Source organism: Ictidomys tridecemlineatus, chromosome 6, assembly GCF_052094955.1.
Source record: "Ictidomys tridecemlineatus isolate mIctTri1 chromosome 6, mIctTri1.hap1, whole genome shotgun sequence".
In the NCBI taxonomy this organism is placed as follows: domain Eukaryota; kingdom Metazoa; phylum Chordata; class Mammalia; order Rodentia; family Sciuridae; genus Ictidomys; species Ictidomys tridecemlineatus.
Genome location: NC_135482.1, coordinates 162575551 through 162595175, shown reverse-complemented (window position 1 = coordinate 162595175; position 19625 = coordinate 162575551). Strand labels below are relative to the sequence as shown.

Genomic DNA, 19625 nt, shown 5'->3' with positions numbered 1-19625 from the left:
ATTCCTTAGCCCCATTTATTAATTTTTGAGATGTCATGGAAAAGAGAAAAATAAAACCGTATCTGCCTCTAACTACGGAGAATACTACCTAAAATTTGTCTACATAGACTCCATTTGCTCGACACAGAAATGCTCAAGAAATGTTGTTTTCTTCTCTTCTTTAACTTAAACATTTATTGAGCATTCTCTATATGCTGGGTGCTATGAAAGGCTTATGACAGACATAAATAGTTGTAGAACTTAAATCCTGATTTCGATTATTTCTATATGTATACCTAAGACTAAAAGGAGAGAAACTGAAGCAAGAGCTTCAAAGAACAGATGATATCTACATGTAGGTACCAGTTTATCACCTGGAGAACCAGCTGTATGACATACATCTTAATATGTATGACATTCTCTATGCAATATATAGAGAATATAAGTTATGACCTCTATAACTTTTCTAGTAATCCAAATTTAGAAACTTTGCCAATTTCCTCTTCTGCTTACCTGTGCACCACCCCCCCCCAAACAAAACAAAACAAAACAAAACAAACAAACAAAAACCAACAAAAAGCCAAAAACAAACCTAAGGGTAGACCTTAATATGTTACAAAGATCTGTTAATTGTAAACCAAAAATTTAAGTAATTTAATAAATGTTTACTTTCTTATGTACAAGTAACCAAGCAAAAATGACTTAATTTTCACAGTACACATATCATCATACAAGATAGTGTGTTGACATTCTTATCAAAGCATTTCATTACAAAAAAGAAAAAAAAACCCACCAAGTTTTAGACTAGTTTCAAAATATAAGAAATATTTTAGAATAGAAAAAAAAAACCTGAGACAGATTCATGGTAATATTCTCATTTAAAAAGTAATGATGTATTTGTGCTGAAACCAATGAGTTGCAGCTAAAAACAGTAAAAATGAGATACTGGGGTTGGGGATGTAGCACAGTGGCAGAGTACTTGCTTAGGTGTGAACCCAGGTTGTGAGGCCTCAGTCGATCCCTTAGCACTGTTTAAAAAAAGGTTAATTAAAAAAAAAAGTATGGGTCCAAATCAGGCAGTATAAATAAACCCCACCATAGAACATAAAGATAAACTGGAAAGTGGTCAGTGGGACTGCACTTTTACATATCTCAGAGTGGAACAAGGAGGTAAAGAGCTAAATGATTACAGAAATCATCATTGAAGACTCAGAAAAAATGGTATGAGACAATAAAAATCATCAAATCAAATAAGTATATATTTTTACTTTTTTCACTTTGTTTCTTTTTTGGGAAGTGAAGGGAACAGAAAGAAGCTTAGCCATGCATTTAAAAGAATATTTGTTATATTTTATTGAACATCTCTAGATGTTTATAGTAGGAAGATTTATGGGCCAAGAGACATCACATATTAATAGAACAAAAGGCATCACTAATCTTTTCAAATCATTAATTAGATGTTTATTTCCCTGTATCTTTCCTGGCTCTTCCACATCCTCCCAATGAAGTTAAATTTCCTAGTATGCTGCTCAAGCCACTTCAAGTTCTTTCTACATTTTTGAGATTCATTTCTAGCCATACCCCCTTTTCATATAACTTTTTAGCAATTCTAATCTCTGTGATTATTCAAATAATTCAAGTCATTTTTTTCCCTCTGGCTGCTTTTGAACACTTTTCCCTCTATCTAAAATGTCTTAATATGCTTTGTCCATCTGGTTAGCTGTTATTTTCCTTAAAAATAGCTTATGTTTCACTTCTTCCAGGAAATTTTTTTCCCATTACATACTACTCTGTGTTACAGTCTCATTTTGTGTTCTCATAATACCCTAGGCACATCTCTAATAGCTCTCTTTTTCTGTATATCATTGCTAATTTCCCCTTTTCCCGTGTTCTTGAATGGCAGGAACTGTCTTAGTTCTCTGAATTACTGGCAACTGGCACAGTACACCTCAGTAAAGTCTCAGAGAAAATGACTAGCAATTTGTCTCTCTAGGAAGTATGCTACAGTAGAAAAGGTATGACTACATTAAGCACTACTCATAACTAGCTGTAACACACAAATTCTGAACCTATAATAAAGGAAGGCGATTACGTAGATCTCTAAAGCTCTTTGTAACCTTGTTTTTGTTTTTATAAATTTTTTCTTTCCATATTTTTTATTTATTTACTTTAATTAGGTATATATGACATCAGAATGCATTTTGATTGATTGTATACAATTGCAGCACAACTTTATATTTCTATAGTTGTATATGATATAGCATCGCACCATATGTGAAGTCGTACATGTACCTAGGGTAATAATGTCCCTCTCATTCCACCATCTTTCCTACCCCCATGCCCTCTCCCCATCTTTCCCCTCCCCTCTGCCCCATCAAAGTTCTTCCATTTTTCCCATGTTACCCCACTATAGATCAGCACCCACTTATCAGAGAAAACATTCAGCCTTTGGTTTTTTGGGGTTGGCTAACTTCACTTAGCATGATTATTCTCCAACTCCATCCATTTAGCTGCAAATGGCATAATTTTATTCTCTTTTGATGTGGAGTAATATTCCATTGTGTATATATACCACAGTTTCTTTATCCATTCATCTATTGAAGGATATCTAGGTTGCTTCCACAGTTTAGCTATTGTGAATTGAGCTGCTATAAACATTGATGTGGCTGTTTTACTACAGTCTACTGATGAATGGATGGAATGGAACTACCATTTGACCCAGCTATCCCACTCCTCGTTCTATACCCAAAGGATTTAAAATCAGCATACTATAGTAACATAGCCACCTCAATTGTTTTTATAAATTCTTGAAAGATAAAAAATTTTTTTTAAAAAGAATGAGCTTTAATTCAAATGCTTATTAATTTATACTGGATTTATCTCAATTATTTAGGTTTTACTATAGAGATTTTTCTATAATGAGTATAGTGGCTACCAGAGAACAGCTTTTCTAACTTGATGGTCTTAGACTTCTTTTTCCTTAAAATTTTTTAAAATTAATTTACTTTAATTAATATATTTTTATTGGTGCATTATAATTATAAATAGGATTCATTGGGCTATATCCATACATGCACATAAGATAATTAGATCAATCTCATTTTCCAATACCTTCCCTTTCCCTGATCCACTTACTCTACACTACTGATCTTTTATTATTATTTTAGAGTGCTATAATTACATGTGCATGTGTAATTGCACACACGCACATGTAAATATACATACACACATTGGACTCATTGTGGTATATTTATATATGGTATATTTATATATGGATAGAGCATAATTTGGTCCATTTCATTTCCCAGTTCTGCCCTCCCCTTCTCCTCTCCTTTCTTCCTCCCCCACTCTTCTCTGTTGGTTTAAGGATCTCTTCTTCTTCTCTGCTTCACTGGCATAAGATTTCCCTTCCTTGAGACTTTCTCTTTGTTACCTGTTCCTTCCCTTCTATTCCTACTCTCGTTTTTAAAAAGTATACCAGTTTGGATGATGGTAAAGTATATGGTCACCCTACCTTTAATGAATTCTTTTTAAATTAAATAAACTATTAGGTTTGAAGGGATAAAAAGAAATATGAGATGAACTAAGCCAGGAAGGGGCTTGCTACATGACAGTGACTAGTGATGACAAAAGGGAGGTGATGAATTCTTGTAGTCAATACTCTTCTCTCTGTATGCTTCCCTTGCTTGGAGTGAGAGCACACTGGTCTTTACAAGGACTTCAACCCCAGTCCTTCATTCACTACTATTCCTTCCACCCATAACCCATTTTGTAATTTCTCTCTTGGTCTAAGGATCTCTTTCTTCTCCACTTCACTGGCATGAGATTTCCCTTCCTTGAGACTTCTCTTTCTCCTTGTTACCTGTTGCTTCCCTTCTATTCCTACTCTCACTTTTAAAATGAGCTTATTTTCATTTAGGTAATGAACATATAAAAGAGGGGAAAGCCTTTTTTCTTTATGTCTAGTTCCCTTTTTTCCTTTCCTGTGTTTTAAAAAATTCTATTCACTAATCTTCAGTTTCCATCCTTAAAATCTATCATATAGAGTAAGGAACTTCTATTTTCCAGCGAAGCAGAGAAATGTGTCCCTGTATAAAAGTGTTTTAATGTGATGGTTAGTTCCTAACATTAGGATACTATTAGTACTGCCTGCACATTATAAATTAGGTTTGTGCTACCATATTCAGCTTGCCAATGTGCTTGAAAAGATCAATGCTATATTTATTAAAATGTTTCTAATATAAACAATATTTATTGAAAACAATTTGAAAAGATATAAAAATAAATCTATTAGAAACTCACATTCTATGAAACACATAGTTAAAGATGGGCTTATTTTTATAGTAAGTGTACGCTATTTATAGCTTTGGTAAAATGGGGGAGAGGGAAATACCATAAGTCTTGGTTCATACTAGTCATTAAGTACTTACAAAAGTTCTTTCATTTTCAGAAGCATTCCACTTTGGATGTTAGTAAAGTATATGTTCACCCTACCTCTAATGAACTCTTTTTAAATTAAATAAACTATTAGGTTCAAAGGAATAAAAAGAAATATGAGATGTTATTTGCTCAGTGCTTAGACCATAGTTGGAGAAACTGAATAAAATTTTTATATCAAATAATACAAAACTTAAATAGTTAAAAGAAAAAAAACTAGAAGAACTACTATAAAATAGCACAGTTATTTGATAAATTAATGGCACAGTCATTGGTATTACAGGATTTCAGAGGAGATGGAGGTCATTTTCTATTAGCACCACCACCACCATTTATTGAGTACCTTATTTGTGCCATGTCTGAGTACACTGTATGTGTATTAATTAACCCTCACAATTATCCTATTAGATATACTGTTCTTGATTGGGATGGCAATTTTATTGAGAAGAAAAATATTTATAGAGGTTAAGTAACATGAGCAAGATCATATAGTTAGTATGAGGTAGAGTTGAGATTTAAATTCAGGTTCCACAGCCAGTGATTTTTATTTTATTTTTCACTTAGAACAAGAGAAATTTATTGTCTCACAGATTTGGAGCCTAGATATGAAATAATAGGGTGTTGGGAAGGTTGGCTTTTTTCTGATGGATATAAGGTAGATTCTGTTCCAAGCCTTTCTCCTACCTTATGATGGTTTCCTGGTGATCTTTGTCATTTCTTGGCTTGTCGATCTCTGTCTTTATCTTTACAGGGCACTGTTCCTACATGTATGTCTAATGTCCCCCTTTTCATAAGGATACTTTTGGATCGAGGGCCCATCTTAGCCACTAAATTTTTTATTGCTTTCATCTTTACATATGAAAGTGATTTGCATCAACTGGGGACAATTTTGCTAAACCAAGGGTATTTGTTGATGTCTGGAGACATTTCTGTTTGTCTAAATGGGGGTAAGGAGAAGTGGCTCATGAAAAGTGGTGAAGAATTCTGCTAAACATTCTACAATTCACAGGATAGCCCTCCACAGCAAAGAATTACCCAGCCCCAAAATGCTAAGAGGATGCTCACTAAAGGAAGATTACAAAAATCTTCTTAAAGGTAAGAATTAAGTTCAGTCTTAAAGCAGTAGGATTTGTACAGGCTGGAATAGTGGTTATAGAGGATGAATTCTAGATTAAAAAAAATATTACTGACAGCACAAGACAGGTTTGAAAGACAGTAATTAAGATAACTTAGAAAAGATTAAAGGGAAGCAATGTTGGAATTGAAGTAGGAACAAGACTAGAAAATTGCAGTTATCTTTTTGAAAGACTAAGGAATCTGGACCAGAGTCACTGAAGATTTCTAAGTAGGGAAGTAATATGAACAATAAAATACAGAAAGATTAATCAAGAAACCATGGCAAAGAGTTTAGTTAGGATATTATGGCAATAGTTACATAAAACAGTATTGTGCTTTCGTATGGTGGTAATGAGAAATAAAGGAAGAAACCATAAGCATATATACTATTTTGTATCACCAATTTTTTTGATCACAAATGGTAATAAGTTGCCATTCTTACCTGTAATGCACTGAAACTGTCCATCTTCTCTTCTTATTGTAAATGCTTCTCCAGGATTTACTTGTACCAGAATAACCTTAAAATGAGGGGGGGAAAGTATTAATCAAAATAGTAAGAGCAAAGCAGTACATAAAAATACTAAATGCTGCAGATGTAAGCTATTTAACCTTAGGACACTAGGAAGGAAAATGGAAATTACACATTTACAATGCTGGTTTGTTAAAAATAATATTATTTCACTTTTGCTAGAAGCCAGACATAGGCCAGAAGTAAAGGAAACAGAAAAAAGAAAAATAGAGGCAAATTTTTATTAGAAGGTCAAGAAACATTACTTAGAAACAAAGATGGAGTCAAATCCCAAATATTTGATTACTTATGGGAATTCATCATTAGCTAAGTATTGTACTTTTCTGAAGTTTAAATTGATTTGTTAGAACATGAGTTGAGCACACTTGAATTATACATATTAAGGTATGGCTGAGAATGTGTTAAATTAATCCCACCATTTTAAGTAGTTTTTTTTTCCCCAACAAGAAGATAAAATACAGTCTAATTTTATGACATTTAAAAACTGAGAAAAACAGAAAACTGGGAAAAAAAGAAGTCTAATGTTTTTCTATCCCAAGACAAACAATATTCTAAAAAAAATTTTTAAGTCTTGTGCTGCACAGAATTGTACAGCACTAAATTCTAGATTTAATTCTGTATCTTTTTTGAGTTTGTTATTATAAAAAAGACTTCCATGGGGGCTGGAGTTGTGGCCCAGTGGCAGAACACTTGCCTTGCATGTGTGAGGCACTGGGTTTGATCCTCAGCACCACATAAAAATAAATAAAATAAAGATATTGTGTCCATGTATAACTAAAAATATTTTAAAAAAGACTTTCATGTTATATTATGCAACATATATAATTAAATGACTAAACCATAAACTACTTAACTCTTTTATTTTATTTTTCTTTACATTTATTTTTTAGTTGTAGTTGGACACAATATCTTTATTTTATTTATTTATTTTTTTGTGGTGCTGAGGATCGAACCCAGGGCCTTGCACATGCTAGGCAGGTGCTCTAACGCTGAGCCACAACCCCAGCCCCTTAACCACTCTTTTTAATTGTAAGGAATTTATGTAGTTTTTATTTTTTTCATTATTATAAACAATGCCAAAGTGAGCATTTTGTTATGCAGTTTTCTGCTATGATTAGTATTGTTTCCTTATGATTCCCAGAAAAGGAACTCTGGTGCCTGCTGCTAAACTGCCCTTTAAAAGGGTTTTACTACTTTATAGTACCTCTCATAGACTATAAGAACACCCTTTTACTGCTTTCTGTGTAATCCTGAAAATTATAGTTCTATAATGTCTCCTGCTTTGACAAATAAAAATAAAATATTACTATTGTTTTAATTAGGCTTCACCCCACCCCCAACTAGATCCATAGTGAAACTGAACCCAGGGCCTCACACATGCTAAGCAAGCATTCTACGATTGAGCAATGTATCCAGTCAAATTTGTACTTCTTTATTATTGCTATGTTTTATCCTCTTTTGTAAACTGCCTGTTTATGTCATTATCATTTATTTTCTGGGTCTTTAGGAGTTCTCAGTGACTTGTCTAAATTTTTTGCATATTAAGAATAAGAATACTACACTGTGTTATGCTACAAATATTTTCTCCTTTTATTTCATTAGAATTGTTTATTTTCCTACAGTCAATGTTACCATGTTTTTTCTTTATGATATCTTCTATTTCTTCTATATTTAATTTCTTCTACAGCCACTCTGTCCATTAATAGCAGCCACTATCCATAAGTGGCTACCAAGCACTTGAAATGTGGCTTGTATGAACTGAGATGTGCTCTAAGTGTGAAATAAACAACAGATTTCAAAGGCTTTTAGTACAAAACATCCAATAATGTAAAATAGATAATTAATAATTTTTATATTGATTATGTATTGAAATAATATTCTGGACATACTGGGTTAAATAAAACATTACAATTTTGCCTATATTAACTTTTAAGGTGGCTATTTAAAAATTTAATTTTTTGTGGCTTATATTGTATTTCCATGGAACAATGTCAAAAATGTTTAAAAAAACTTTTTAAAATTGGTGCCTTATAATTATACATAATAGTGGTATATGTTACTACATATTTGTGCATGTACACAATATATAATATGAATCTATAGGTTTGACAAGTATTAGTTTCTATTTTCTTCTAGCTTTTGAATAATTTAAATGTTCATATTTAATTCTTTGATGTACCTAAAATTTATCTTGAGAATATTCAAAGATATTTGTTTTCCCCAATATTATATCTGTCAACCCATATCATTTGCTAAATTTAAGATACAGTATACTCTTCTAGACTCATTTATTCTGGCAAAAGTAGCTTTGGAAAAGTGTTTAATAATTTTAAGCAATGTAATTTTAGATTTCTGATCTTATTTAAATATTTCTTTGATACTGACTGGTGAGAATATCAGAGCACATGAGACTATCAAATATATGTGCATATACATGTATTATAGCTTTATAGAGAATGTAGAATTTAAGCAGAGTCCTGAAGACTGAATAATAATTAGCCAGGCAAAACAGTGGGAAGGCCTTTCAGGCCCAAGGAAGAATGAATATGTGCAAAACTCAAGGATTGAAAGTCACAAAAAGTTTATCGTGTTCACTAAACCAAAGGAAGTTCTGTAGCTTTATAGGTTGGAACAGGGGATAGGGGACAGTGGTATGGTGGAACAAAAAGGCAAGGTAAGAAATAAAGGAAGAGTAGATGGGAGTCAGGTTATTAAGAGTCTTTTAAGGACAATCTGAAGAATTTTATTTATACAGGCATAGTGACATGGATAAACAATCTGCCACAGCATAGCGGCCGAGTGTATGAAGATATATTAGGAGGGTAAAGCAGTCAGCTAGGTAGCTTTCTTTTAAAACATCATTTTTAAAGTTTACTATTTCCTTACTTACATTTTCCTTAGGCTCATTTTGTTGTTTTCTAACCTAGTCAGCTGAAAACTCTTTCATTCTCCTTTTAGTAATACGTGTGTTTAAGACTAAATTTTACTTCACTCAGTGTAACCACAGAGAGTACTTTAATTATTATTTTTTAGATATTATTGCAGTTTTTGTTCTTGATTTCCTGTTATTCTAAGAATTTTTTAAAAAATTTCAAAGTGAGCTGAAGAATTTTAATTTTTGCTATTATTTCCAACACATTTTTAGCAATCTCAACAAATCAACAGTTATTTTAAAAATTTTAAAATACTATCTTATCCACTTCTTTCCTCATAGTTTAGAATTTGACAGTGGTAGTAAATTACTGAAGGATGTTACCTGAGGGATGTAGTTTAGTGATAAAGTACATTGGGTTCAATCCCCAGCACACCTCTCCAGAATAAACACAAACAAACAAAAAACCAACAAAGAATCTTGTTACTGAGATACTCAATATACTGTGTAGTACTTAACTGTATATTCAATAAAATATTATTATACTGGCGAGACACACTAAAATAATGTTTCCAAGTTTATTGGCCTTAGTCCTCTAATTTTAGTTTTATAAATTTTTTAAAAATTACAAAAATTAAAATGCTTCTCATATCTTACTATATATTTTCTACATTATAAATTGTGATACATTATGGGAATAAATAATGTAAATCAAATGCCCCCTTATTCTCTGGAGTACAGTTCCTAGTTAATAAAATATTTATCATTCCAGAAATTTATTATTTACACAGAAATACATGCCTCCCCTAATATATACCATTTTATTTTACACAAGCTAGCTAGGTTTACTGGACATATTCATCCAAGAAAATTTATTGAATTCCAATAATGTACCATATCTTGTTCTGGGCTAATACAAAAGTGAACAAAATCAGCAGAATCCATGCCTTATGGAGTTTATATTCCAATGGGAACAACTAGCAATAAAACAAAAAGAAACTCAAGTAATGTAATGTAACATCAGGAAGTGTGTTTGTAGTGATGGACTCCAATGAACCATACAACTCCTAGCATTACATCTTGTGTCGTTCACAATACTGACTCTGGGCTTGATCATACAACTTGTTTTTCCCAGGTATTTAAGATACTGGGCCTTGTGACTACTGTTCCATCCTGGACTCCTAAACTACCCAAGATTTCCAGCCCCATCTGAATATATAGGAGACTGGAAGTCCATGAGTGTCTATAGTAAAGACCAGTGGAAAAAACACCCAGTGAGCCCTGACCAGAAAGCAGAAATGAGCAAATTAAATGCTTGTTGAATTGAAGGCATTAGGGTTTGAGTTGGTTTGTTACACACTGACAGAAAAATTGAACAAGGAATTGAGAAGTTTGGTGAATTTTTTTTAAAAATTCAAATAAGGTTTAACAGCAGTATATATACCCAATTCATTTGAACATATTTCTGCTTCCAGAAACTACATATTATTGTCCTTGTTTTTCAGTTGGGTTGTTTGACTTTCTTGTACTGATTTGCAAGTTCTTAGCATGTCAAGGAAATTTATTTATTTATTTATTTATTTTAAATAAAAATTTGTTTTGCTACACCAAGGGTTTTTATGTAGAGAAATTATTATATAATTATTCTCTCACAGTTCTATAGGATAGAATAGAAGATCAAGGGGTTGGCAGGTTTGTTTTTTCTGTGCACTCTCTACTTGGCTTATAGATGGCCAGCACCACTTACATGGGCTTTTCTTCTGTGCCCTGATATCTTTGGTGTCTCTCTAAACCACCCAAGATTTCCAGCCCCCAAAATCCAGTCCAAATTTCCAGGTCTTATAAGGACACTGGTCAGATTGGGTTAGGTTCCACCCCTATGAACTCATTCTACTCTAATTACCTTTTTCAAGATTAGAGTTGAATTCCAATAATGTACCATATCTTGTTCTGGGTTATTACAAAAGTGAACAAAATCAGCAGAATCCATGCCTTGTGGAGTTTATATTCTAATGGGAACAATTGGCAATAAAACAAAAAGAAACTCAAGTTATGTAATGTAACATCAGGAAGTGTGTTTGTAGTGATGTTTCTAAATAGAGTCACCTTCTGAGGTACTGGGGTTTGGGGCTTCACATAAAGACTTTTATGCCTATAACATTTAAATTTGGAAAGAATATTATTTTACCCAAACTCCAGGTTTCTTTTTATTTTGCAGAGGAGAGAATTTCTTAATCAGAAAGTGTGACAGTTAACTAAAACAAAATGGAATAAAATTAGTCACCAGATTTTCAATAAGGTTTAAAGTCTTGAAAGCCAAGTTGTCATATATGCTCAGTTTGGTATTGGTAAAGAACAAAAATTTTGTTATTAAAAAGTCTATTTGTAGGGGCTGGGGTTGTGGCTCAGCAGTAGAGCACTTGCCTAGTACATGAGAGGCACTGGGTTGGATCCTCAGCACCACACACACACACAAAAAGATAAATAAAGGTATTGCATCTAACAACAACAACAACAACAAAATCTATCAGTATACTAAATGAAGTAGAAAATTCATTAAAATGTTAGGACATATGTGAGCAAGCTATTTGGAGACTATTAGTGGAGAACATGAATATTAAGTATTATAAAAATCATTCCACCTCACAAAAAGAACAAAATATAAGATTTATAAAAATATATTTTTTGTAAAAAAGAGTTAATGATAAAGAGAAAATGAAAAATAAGAGCAACAAGTAGAAGCTGAGAGTTTATTTGGCACAAGAAGGGTGCAGATGGTATTGGTAACCAAAAGGACTGTATTTCAAAAGCAGTTAAGGACTAGGCAATAAGGCCAATGATTCTAAGCAAGGCAGTGAGTTTACATTAACATGTTCCCTATAAAGCCAGCTCCCCTAAAGACTACACACCCAATGAAAGAATAAATCTGAACACTTCTACCCATATAGCATAAAGAGATAAGGAAGATGCTATGGCTATGCCTTGGCTCGGGCAAAAAAGTCTCAAGAGTTCAAGATCAATGACTTATCTTGAAATAAACGTGGGGATCAAATCTACATTTGTTACATAATCTCGAACCCCAAACTAAAAAAGTAATCCCCAAATTAGATTATGGCTAATAAAGCCTGAGTACCTGGCAAAAGCAAGTATGAATATCTTTGGAGGGATACACCCTTAAACCAGGCTGCTGAGAATTGCCACAGATAAGGTTCATGTAATGATGAACATGCTATCTCCAAATAGAAAGTGTGAGGAATTAGTCTACCATAAAACAAAATAAATAGAGGATTTCACTCCTGAGAAATGAGATAACGAAGTTTCCATATAAAGACAATGAAAGTTTAAATTTCACTTCTAAATTTACTTGCATTTCTCACATGTGAGCCCTGGGGGACAACTGTTATCTAAACTATAACAATAGGACAAGCCCAAAATAAAAATTAAAAAAGCATACTGAGAAAAAAAAAATCCATTACTTTTACAAAGGAAAAGCAATTAGAACAGCAAATTTCTCATCTAAAACAGTAAAATAAAATGTGCAAAGATTTTTAGAAGAAACAGCTATCAACTTCACCAGAAAATAATGAAATGTATAATTTTAACTCTAGCATTAAAAAAGAGTAAAATAAAAATATTTTGGGCAAAAATTGAAAAGACCCTTACCACGAGAGAACCAGGAAGGAAAAATTTAGCACAGGAAAGTAAACAGAAAAAAATATGTTGTCAGATACAAATCAAAAGATACTAGATGGATGCAGTGGTGTATACCTGTAATCCCAGTGGCTTGGGAGGCTGTCAGGAGGAACAAGAGTTTAAAGCCAGCCTCAGCAATGCTTAGCAACTCAGGGAGACCCTGTCTCTAAATAAAATATAAAATAGGGCTAGGGATGTGTCTCAGTGGTTGATCGCCCCGAGTTCAATTCCTAGTACTACCGCCTACCCCCGAAAAAGATACCAATAAAAAACAAATGGACTAAGTTTGCCTATTTTAAAAAAAGATAGGAAATCAAACTGGATTTAAAAAACTATTACAGGGAGAAAATTACAAACACACTATTGTGGTTTATGGTTCTCTTTCCTCCCCTACCCCCCACGACCCCAAGATTGAACACAGGGCCTTGAGCATGCTGGGCAGAGGTCTACCACAGAGCTACAACACCAACCCTATGGTAGGTTATTTTAATACCCATTTCACTGATTAACAGAACAAGCAGAAAAAAATTGAGATATAGAATATGTGAACAACACAATAAGCTTGATCTAATGGCCATGGAAAAATAATTGCCAACAATTAAAATACATGCATTCTTTTCAGTGAAGTTACAAGAATGAGCCATCATTCTTTTTTTTTTAAATATATTTTTTAGTTGTAGATGGACACCATACTTTTATTTATCTATTTATATGTGGTGCAGAGTATTGAACCTAGTGCCTCACACATGCTAGGCAAGTGCTCTACCATTGAGCTACACCCCCAGCCCAAGCCATCCATTCTTGAAATCCATTCAAAGACATCAGCCTTAAATTGTTATATGCATACTTAAGTTATGTATAAGTATGCATATAACATACTTATACATATACTTTTAAGTTAGAGGTCAATAAATTTTAAAAAGCTTAAAAATGTTTATAAATTTTAAAGTTTCAATAATTCATGGATCAAGGAAAAATTTAAATGAAAACCAGAAAAGAAACAAAACAAATAGTAACCAAAACACTATAAAATGCATAGGATGCAGACAGAATTGTATTAATCCAAAAAAAAAAAAAAACACCAAAGACATTTATTTATTTATTTAGTACTGGGAATTGAATCCAGAGGCCTTAACTACTGAATCACATCCCTAGCCCTTTTTTATATTTAGTTGGAGACAGAGTTGCTTACGGCCTCACTAAGTTGCTGAGGTTGGCTTTGAACTTACGATCCTCTTGCCTCAGCCTCCTAAACCACTGGGATTACAGATGTACACCACTGCACCCATAACAAAGACCTTTAAATACTTGCAACAGAAAAGATGGAAAATTAATATATTAAGTGTCTAACTTATTGATAATAGTGCTAATCCAAAGAAAGTAAAATGAAACAAAAAAAGAGCAGAAATAATGAAACAGACAACAGAGAAATATTGAATTATAAAATAGTTTTAACAGTTGTCATAGTTATCAAAGAACCATGAGTAATCAAAGATAACTAAGAAGAAAAAAATGCAAGTGTAAAAAAGTAGTCACCTCTTTTGTCTTCCAAGAGTCACAAACTTTGGATAATTTGGGGCAAGGAAACAGTTTTAAAAAATGAATTTTATAAATATCTCTCTATGCAAGTTTTATTTAGACAATATTAAAATTATGATTCTTCTCCCAGATCTTCACAAGGCTGGCTCCTTATCAATATTCTGCTATCTCAAATAACACCTCCTCAAAGAGACTTCCCTCACTGCCAAATTATAAGGTATACTTCATACATTTTACCATATTGATATATTTTATTTTTTACCTAGTACTTATTACTATTTAAAATTACTTTGTGCAATTATTTGGTTAGTTTTATACTGAGCAGTTACTATTCCAGTAAAATAAAAGCAAACACCTTGAACCTGTTAATCTCAGTACCTAGGGAGACTAAGACAGGAAGATCTCAAGTTCAAGACCAGCCAGGGTAATTTAGTGAGACTGTATCTCAAAATAAAAAATAAAAAAGGCTGGGGATGTAGCTCAGTGATAGAGTGCCCCTGGGTTTACAAGGTGCTGCCAAAACAAAACAACAAACTAAAACAAACTATACCCTAAGAGCCCAGGTTAATAAACCTTTGTTCCATGAATAAGCAGCTGAACAATGAGGACTGGGAGGTATATGGAATTCATTCAGCATATATTTTCTGAAGTCTTATTACACATGGGACTTATTTCTAGATAATTGGGACAAAGTAGGAGACAAAACAGATAAAATTACCTGGTATGGCAGAGAGAGTTTTAAGATTCAAGGTATGTCACCAATACCAATGAGGTAGTTATTTCCAAAAGACTAAATTGAAAATGTATAGTCAGAAGAACTAACATATATAGATCATGTGTGGTTGAGGATCACTTCACTGTTGTTAGCATCACAGATCAAAGGAGGGCTACTTCCAAATAAAGGTTCCTGCCTAAATCCTAAGCTACTCAGATTTCCTAGTAAATAACCAACAGATGTTTGTTCAGTTCCAAAATGTAGAATCCGTATCTTTAACTATCTGGATTTTAATGCCACTTTACATTTATCTGCCACAAATGCAGAAATTTTCATAATTTCATTACAAATAATAGTACAATGTGATGAATGGAGAAGAGAAAGGGGAGAACTAAAAATTATTATTTAACCTGAGACAAAATATGTCAAAAAACCTATATCCAGCATAATTATACAAAAGTTAGTACAGCATCTTAATATATATTACCTTATTCAATGACCAGAAAATATTGTAAACAAACTAACTCTCAGAAATGTGACAAGTGAGAAACTCTGGTCAATCCTTCATCGTTTCATGACTTATTTCACTGATGTTTCTATATTAGCATATAGGGTAATATTTTACAAATACAATATAATGAAATGATTCTGTGGTACTTTATTAGACTTTTAAAACTAATTCTTAAGATCTTCAAATTTCACAGAAATAATCATGTTCTTAAGTCTACTCATCTCAAATGCACTCCTGATCTTCTAACCCAAACTACTTAAAGAATCAGAATTCAAACATGACAGTTCCATTACACTATTTGTAAAAGTTCTTCAATGTTTCTCTACTTTCCCCCCCACCCCCGCTTTTTAAAATTTGTAGAAACAGATCTGTTTGAGACCTTTCACTATTAGTGCAAAACATCAGCCTAGCAGTTTGTCTTTGCCATCCATTACTGCAAATGCTGAGAACTTTTGTATGGTTTTAGTGATTAGACAAATAATAAAAACAATTATCTGAATATATACCAATAATTCCTTCAATCATTTGAACAGAGATATGTAGAGTTAAAAAACATTTTAAGTACATTCTGAACGTAAATATTCACTAACATTATTTCTTGAGTAATAGACAAACATAGGCTTAAAACTTGTTTTGTATAAGGTGACTATCTCTAAAGGGCAGATTAACATTTATGGTGACTGTAAATAATGCCATTTAGAATGGATAAAGACAAGTATATATACACACAATGGAATATTACTCAGCAATAAAAGAGAATAAAATTATGGCATTTGTAGGTAAATAGAGAATATTATGCTAAATGAAATAAGCCAATCCCCCCAAAAACCAAAGGCTGAATGTTTTCTCTGATAAGTGGATGCTAATCCATAACGGGGGGAATGGGATGAGTGGAGGAAAAGGCAAAGGTGGGTGATGAGGGTAGGAAAGATGGTGGAATGAGATGGACATCATTACCCTAGGTACATGTTTGACTGCATGAATGGTGTGACTCTACTCTGGGTACAACCAGAAGTCAAAAATAATGCTCTATTTGTGTACAATGAACCGAAGAACATTCTGCTGTCATGTATAATTGGTTAGAACAAATAAATTAATTTAAAAAAAGTCATATTATGTAGACCTTTAATTGGTAAAATATGGAAATATGTATTGTATATGAATATAAAAATGTTAAACACAAAAAGGGTAATGAAAATGTCACTAAGTAAAGCCATAAATATGCCCAGTAGACACACCAATGAAGACTACAAAAATCTAGAAAAATACAATTAAAATTTAATACTTCCTAAATTCTTTAATAAATAATAAAAAGATACTGATAATGGCTTCCAGAATTATGGAAGAGAGTGAAAAAAAACAAATTATAAGATAACCAAAGAAAAAATTGTTCATTTTGGGATACAAAAATAAAGTTTTGAAAAAGCAGAACAGAAAAAGATGATCCTGGAGTAAGAAAAAAACAGTAATACAAGAGAGCATAGATAGCAGAGATTTGGCAAAAACCGTTAAACAAACAGACTGTACATTTTGGGAAAAGTAAGAGATAAATAAGAGATATTACTTAGTCCAATCCAGATTTATTTTTTTAAAGTAAACTAAAAGGTAATTAATTACTGGTATTAGTCAAAAGGTTACCTCATTTTATAAAATGATTCAACAAGCTTTTTCCTTATACTCCTCCAGTGCATTAACTTAAAATTCAATTTACATCAATCAGGCACTTCAAGTGAGGCAAATCCAAATGAATATTTATAACAAAAAATATAGGACTGGGGCTGGGATTGTGGCTCAGTGGTAGAGCGCTTGCTTAGCATGTGCGAGGCTCTGGGTTCGATCCACAGCACCACATAAAAATAAATACATTGTGTCCAACTAAAAAATAAATATTAAAAAAAAGAATTACAAAAATGTAGGATTTGGGTACCAATGTGGAATTTGAACTATGAATAAAGGTGCTAAAATTTAGTTATTCATCCTTTTCTATACAAATAAAATTTATTCAAATGTCAAGGTATAATCATTTATTAACAACATTTGCATGTATTTTAAAGGAAACAGAATTATGAGTGAATATTTTAAAAACATTAGCAGCTGGCTATAAATTATACCTTATTATCTAATTTCAACTGCTGCTAATTACTACTAAATATGACCTTGAAAATATTCTTTTACATTCCGATGATCATTCCTTAATCCCTGCTTCCCTTTTACTTAAAGTCTAACTTCTTTAAGTAAAATGAGAATGAGAAAAACAAACACATTACACCTGTCCCACAGAACCATTTAAGTCTGTACATGTATTTAGGTTCCTTTCTTAAGGGTGAAGAGCCTGGTATTTCTCCCCTAATCTGAATCCCCCCCCCAAAAAAAAGAGTTTTTAAATATAATTTTTCTTAAATTGCAGATGCCAATCAGAGAAATCATGCTATTATTTATTGCTCTAGAAAATATCACTACTTTTTATTTTCCTAAAAGATTTAATAAACATTGTAAAGTTAGTGCAAAAATTTTAGAATCTCTAAAAGAAAAAAATGAAAAAAATAAATTGTTTTAAGTAATGTATTCTATATGGTTAACAAAATTTTAACTTTTTGAGCTTAGAAAAAGTTTGTTTCAAAACCACTCTTAACAACTGAAATTATTTATTAAGATATTTACCTAATTATAAAATATTTAATCATGTATTGGGTCCTAAAAATGACAGCTATATTTTTATAGAATATGATCTATGAAACCAAAAATGCCTATTCAAAGGACACACAACTTATATTCGTCACTGATATTAAGTTAGGTCTGAAGAGAATAAAGTAAACAGTTACTGAAAGTCAGCAGATGGTTAATCAGAACAAGAAAATCCACCCAGAATTCAAAAATATATATTGGTATTTCCAGTGTTTAGAAATGAATGATTTTGGTCATTATACTAGTTTGCTAGGGTTGTAGTAACAAAGAATAATAGAAATTCATATTCTTAAAATTCTGGGGGATCAAGGTCTTGACAGGGCCTCCTCTCCCATAACCCCGTCCCTGGCTTTCAAAATGCTGTTTTCTTCTGTGTCTTTACATGTTCTTACCTCTGGCATATGTCTGTCCTAATTTCCTCTAGTTATAAGGACACTAGTTGTATTACATTAGGACTCTCCCTAACAACCTCGTTTTAATTTAGTTTCAGATTTTAAAACCCTATCTCCAAATACAGTCACAGTCTGAAGTACTAAGGAGAAGACTTCAAAATATGAATTGGGGGGGGGGTGAGGACAATTCAGCCCCTAACAGTAACAACCCATTACAGAAAGCACATAAGCATCTGGAATGCCTAATCCTTTTAACCCCTCCTTATTTAACTGCTTGTTTATGCCAACTGTTTCCCAATGCAGTTGAAAACAATAAGGGAAAAATCCTTTGGGCCTGTATCCTTGAACAGCTAACACACCCTTTAGCAATGATTAGCTAAACTAAACCATTCATTCCTTTAATCCTTGGTGAAGACCATAAAATTAACTCAGTACTCATAGGGTTGATGTGATGCTTAAATGAGTTAATGTATGTCAAGTGTTTAGGACAGTGACTGGTATACAGTAAGCATTACCCACATACATGTTAACTGTTACTGTAAACACTGTATGAGCAAATCATTTTATCAATGTACATCTGCTACTTTAAGGCGTTTTCCCTACCCTACCAATTTACAAGATAGAATATTTCAGGAATACAATATTATGAAATTTCCCCTGAATTCGCCCAGTATCTGCAATTCCCCTTACTTTCTATATTTTTCCCAACTGATATTTTAGCTTTCCAGCTATCCATCTATCTCTTCCTTTCAATCTAGTGTTACAATGGTCAATAGTTTCACCTTCATTTCTTTTTTCTTTTTTTTTAAAGAGAGAGAGAGAGAATTTTTAATATTTATTTTTTAGTTTTCGGTGGACACAACATCTTTGTATGTGGTGCTGAGGATCGAACCCCCCGGCCGCACGCATGCCAGGCGAGCACACTACCGCTTGAGCCACATCCCCAGCCCCTCACCTTCATTTCTTGGTATGTGACTGACTTACTGTTCTCTAGCTCAACAGTTTGATTAATTAATCAATTAATTAATTTGGACTTGATTTCTAACTGAAATTTTCCGATGCTGAATGGGGTATCTCAACTGCTCCAACTGAGAACTTAGCCTGTGAACAAATAATTTCTTCTTCAGTAAATTCTACTCATCCTTTAAGGCTCCAAC

At 32.7% G+C, this 19625-nt stretch overlaps 1 protein-coding gene across 3 annotated transcripts in view; it reads right to left on the bottom strand.

The window, feature by feature from the left end:
* Fndc3a (fibronectin type III domain containing 3A) overlaps positions 1–19625 on the bottom strand; it is a 158540-nt gene that overhangs the window by 92668 nt on the left and 46247 nt on the right. For all 3 annotated transcript variants that reach the window (XM_040281536.2, XM_013360742.4, XM_040281535.2), the window contains exon 3: positions 5975–6050. In XM_040281536.2, coding sequence (XP_040137470.2) covers positions 5975–6050 — 76 coding nt within the window. The remainder of the gene's footprint in view (positions 1–5974; positions 6051–19625) is intronic.